The sequence below is a fragment of the Micropterus dolomieu genome, linkage group LG18 (assembly GCF_021292245.1).
Source record: "Micropterus dolomieu isolate WLL.071019.BEF.003 ecotype Adirondacks linkage group LG18, ASM2129224v1, whole genome shotgun sequence".
Classification (NCBI taxonomy): Eukaryota; Metazoa; Chordata; class Actinopteri; order Centrarchiformes; family Centrarchidae; genus Micropterus; species Micropterus dolomieu.
In genome coordinates this window covers 3,814,240-3,819,109 of record NC_060167.1, presented here as the reverse complement: position 1 = coordinate 3,819,109, position 4,870 = coordinate 3,814,240, and the positions used below count along the sequence as shown (strand labels likewise).

General features: G+C 39.0%; 1 protein-coding gene across 3 annotated transcripts in view; it reads left to right on the top strand.

Moving 5' to 3' along the window:
• The window catches only part of LOC123987300 (butyrophilin subfamily 1 member A1-like), a 17,732-nt gene that overhangs the window by 10,138 nt on the left and 2,724 nt on the right, over positions 1–4,870 (top strand). The window contains exons 3-5 of one of the 3 annotated variants that reach the window (XM_046076055.1): positions 2,368–2,403; positions 3,380–3,658; positions 4,178–4,318. In XM_046076055.1, coding sequence (XP_045932011.1) covers positions 2,368–2,403; positions 3,380–3,658; positions 4,178–4,318 — 456 coding nt within the window. The remainder of the gene's footprint in view (positions 1–2,367; positions 2,404–3,379; positions 3,659–4,177; positions 4,319–4,870) is intronic. The other 2 variants (XM_046076057.1, XM_046076056.1) reach the window with 2 other exon arrangements.

The following is a 4,870-nucleotide window of genomic DNA, read 5'->3' as shown; positions in this document are numbered from 1 at the left end:
TGAAAACTAAAGGGGACAGAGCGTTTGCTGTCAGGGCCCCGAGGCTCTGGAACAGCCTGCCCGAGGAAATCAGGTCGGCTGAGTCAGTGAACTCTTTTAAGTCCCTTCTTAAAACATACTTTTATAGGAGAGCCTTTCCCGATCTTATTTGACTTTATTTTATCCCTTTTATTTTATTGTATTTTACTAATTTTATATTAATCTGTATTTTAGTCTTTTCAATGTTTTCATGCTTTTATCTTCTATTGTTTTTGTATTTTTATATTTTGTTATTGTCTTTACACTTGTTAAAGCACTTTGTAACTTGTTTTTGAAAAGTGCTCTACAAATAAGGATTCTTATTATTATTATTATTATATGTAACTGTAATATGAATTTCATAGGGATGCTAAGGGACTGTTTTGCGCCCCCCATCCGACCCTCCCGAATGAAGCGCGTTTACGAGAGCGGGGGTCGCGGGAGCGCGCAAAGCTGGCCTTTATTTACTACTCTCCGTTCACCGTCACTTTCTGCCGCTCGGAAAGTCAAACACTCGCTACGCACCTCCTGATTTACGCTGAGTTACGCTGCTCTTATAAAACCATCTGTCACGTATGTTCTGCATAGAACGAGGAGAGGAAGCGAGCTGAGCGTTGAGTGCTGCTGTGCTCGTGCAGTGTGAAACATTTGTAGCGCATAGTTTAATGATCTTGGGAAATTTTAGGAGCGGCACACACGTGGTCCTAATCCTCTTCCGCAGAAACACTGACTCAAGTTGGATCAGCCCTTAAATCCAGCCCTCATTTGGTGATTTTGGTTTCCACTGATCGTTGCTGTTCTCAACTTTATACTATGTGCAGTAAAGATTTGGAACTTTTCGTTCATCAAGATCTGATGTGATTTAAGTGTCCAGAATGAACAGTGTACACTGGAAGACAGTTGAGATAAACCTGATTCGTTTCAAGAAGTCAGATGTCCACACAGACATAAAGATGCTTATCTGTGAGTTCTTCAGTGAAGAATTTAACTTTTTAGAGTGGCATTAATCTGTAGCCAGGATTTCTAAAAACAGACCCTGTGGTTCGTAGTTTCAGCTTGTGATGCTCTTGGTTTCAATAATTGACCTGACATCTTTTTCTCCTTTCTCTTCTCTTCCTGCTTTACCTCTATAAGCAACATGGAACACGTAAGTGATCCGCAGCAGTGGCGTGGTGTCTGTTGCTCAGCTGCATAATGTTGTTGTTTAGTAACTTGGAGTGGACTGCTGTGTGTGTCCTGATGTAGAAGTACTTGGGCACTATAACTGATAATAAGCTGAGCTTTGATTGCAACAGAAATATGCTGTGTTAAAAAAAGGGGGGAAAGCTGTCTGAGGAAGCTGGAAATATGGTGTTGACAGACCTGATGACCTTTTGAAATTGAAATTGAAATTTTAATCGAGTCAGTTCTTTTTTTTTTCCCCCCTCTCAATCTTAAACTGAAAAATTAACTAAGGTGATCAAGTTCTGTAGCAGTATCACAGATACTCAATAAAAAAAAGTCTGTCTAATTTATTTAACACACAGTTGTTAAAGAAAGCAGAATCCATCCTGTCTGACAGAGTTTCAGACCTTAACTTCAGCTTCCAGCTTCCTGCAGTACCCACTAGCCAAGACCAACAGATACAAACACTTCCAACCACGCTGGTAAATACTGCCTTAACTTAGTGGTACTAAAACCTAGAGTACTTACGTATTCCTAAATTTTAACCTCTCCTCTTTGTGTGTGTGCTATTGTGTGCGTGTGTGTTTTGGTGTCTGACTTTATTATTTACACAGACGACACAATCAGGCTCATATTTATTTAAATATGCATGTAAAGCAAATACAGTGATAAAGTATCCAATAGTAAATTATATAAACTTGTACAAAAAAGTTTAGTTGCCTGTAGCCTGATTTACAGGTCACCATGGTAACGACTTGTCAATGATAGATAATCGCGCCCTGAAACATTCTCTGCTTTTTGGTCTATTTTAAAATAAATGGGACCATAATTTACTAAATGAACATCATTTTGTGTTGAAGAAGACTTGAAACTAGCAACTGAGACCATAAACTCATCAGGAAAGTGTTTAATGAGGTAATTATTCAGCTGAGAAGTAGAATCATTTTGTCATTATTTCTAATGGAGCAGGACTTCTTTTTGCAACCAGAAGAGTCTCCCCCTGCTGGAAGTTCAGTAGAATGCAGGTTTTTGCAGGCCTTTGCTGTGTGAATCAGCCTCTGTTCAAGTTTCCCAGACTCTATTTTAGATGTTGACTCCATTACGGGGCTAGTTTCTGTTTAATGAGTTCAAGTGAATAGGTCACCAATGCAGTGTGCATTAATTATTGTTCTAATTTGTTTTCAGAACCTATCTTAAAAGACCGATCAGCAGATACGAGAGGTGAGTGATGTCACTGATCTCTACATCTGTAATGTGTGCTACAACTCTCTGGACTTCAGTTTCATTGAACCCTTTTATCCAGTTCCTTCACGTTGACTAATCACCACTGAAAACCCCATGAATCATCTCTAGAATGGACAGCATGTCCTATGCAGTAGTTGAACACTTCTTGACAATGAATATTAATACATCCTATTATGAGATAAAGTATTTGTTGGTCAGATCTATTAGATCTACAACCATCAATCGTACAAGACAGATGAGGAGAAATCAGTGGTGAGTCCTGATTTTGATGATGATACTGTATTGTATTAAAGTGTTTGTGTTCTATCAAACATCTTAAATATTACCCAGCTCTAAGTTGTAGCACACAGATTACAAATGTAGAGATCAGAGACATTAAAATCAAGACTCTCCACTAGTTTCTCCTGATGCGTCTTTAAGGTCGGACTCTGTGGGTCACGATGTAAACGGCACATCAGCCTTTTAAATTAAAGCATTATTTAACGTGCACATAGCATATATTATGAAAGCAGGCTACGGATCTCAACACGTAAATCAGCCAGCAGCTTAGTCTGTAATCTCACTCCCTGCAGTTACATTATATATAAATTCCACCTTTACCAAGTTTATAATGTTCAGTTTTTGTTGAGATTATCTGAAATGTCTGAATTCAATTACATGTTTGTTACTGAGCTCATAGTTAAAGATGCTGTTGTGCTGGACTACATTATACTGAGATGTGTCTAAGTCATTTTCTTCCCTTTTTACACACACGAGGGGTCAGAATATTAAAACCACCTCTAGAAATAGAGAAATGTTTGAAATATCATGTCCTATCTGTGTTTTTCTGTTAAACACACTTTAATCCTCATTTACAAGCAGAGAAGAGACGAACAAGAAACATCACAGTGTTACATTTATAATCCTGTTATTGTCCTTTTATAGCTGATGTGTCTGTTTACTGTGTTCACAGGAGCAGCTGCAAAACCGTCTGTCACAACACTTAATCAAACGAAGGACTGGGCCCTGCTGCAGTGTGAAGTTCTTGGTGCTTCTCCAAAACCTAGAGTAGAGTGGCAGGACAGTGCTGGAAACAAACTTCCTGCTGAGGAGCCACAGGTCTCAGAAAGAGGAGGCAGCTTCTACATCATCCTCCAAACTACTGTGATGAAGACCGACAACTATCGCTGTGTAGCCACACAGGAGGAGATCAGACATCAGATTTATACTGAGATCTACGTGTTTATCTGTGGTGAGATCACACATTGCACATCAGTGACGTCAGAATCAAGACTCTCCACTAGTTTCTCCTGATGTGTCTTTAAGGTCGGACTCTGTGGGTCACGATGTAAACGGCACATCAGCCTTTTAAACTGTTGGTGAAACTGTGTTCAGTCAGACTGTAGCACTGCAGTAACTGCAGCACGCTACAGATCACAACACAGAAATCAGCCAGCTGCTTAGTCTGTAATCTCACTCCCTGCAGTTACACTGATAACTGACTAAATTCAATGTTAAATATACATCATAATATATTGTGTAGGGCTGCAACTAATAAGTATTTTCATTTTTAAGAAATCTCTATTTTCTTCAAATAATTAAATTTTTTGTTTATGAATTGTCAGAAAATAGTAAAAAAAAAAAAATGCTTCCACTGTAGTCGAGCAGGTGGACATCAGCCATCGGATCAACGCTAACATCTCTGTTCCAGGTGAACATGATATACAGTTTACATTCTGAGTGTGACTCTAGGTTTTGTTGTGTGTTTCAGAGAAACTGTTTGAGGACACGTCCAGCAGAGGGGACGTCACAGGATGGTTTTTTGGTGGATTCTCTTTAGGAGCTCTAACTGTTGCTGGAGTTCTAGTTTTGCTTGTAGCTACAAAGGTCATCAAAATACTCCATAATAGACGTGAGTTTATATAATGGATTGTATCAACATATTCATCATGTGCAGACATGTGAGCTACTGGGGCACCTGTTGTGTTGCTATTTGCCCCTGGTTCTCATTCTGATTGTTTTGAATACATATTTGTCTGTTAAATGGATGATTTGACATTTTGATTTGATGATGGGTGGTGATGAAGCGGTGGATGAGACACATGCCTTTGGTGTGAGAGACCCGAGTTCGAATCCACTGTGAGACACCAATGTGTCCCTGAGCAAGACACTTAACCCCTAGTTGCTCTGAATATTCTGCCTGTCTGCTGATACTGACCACCATTTAAATGATTTGATTATCTCCTGAAGTGGATTTGTAAAAACAAACTTTGCTGTTATGGCCTGATTCTTAAAATGACTGAATACACTTGAAAATGTCTCTGTAGTATTCTGAGAGAGAAACATCAGCTCTGAGTCAAAGCTCGTTTGATGTCATCTGGTTTGTGACTGAAATATTCACAAATAACAGAACTCTATTTATTTTTGGCTGCGTGAAAGATTTTCAGTAGTCCTTTACATTACA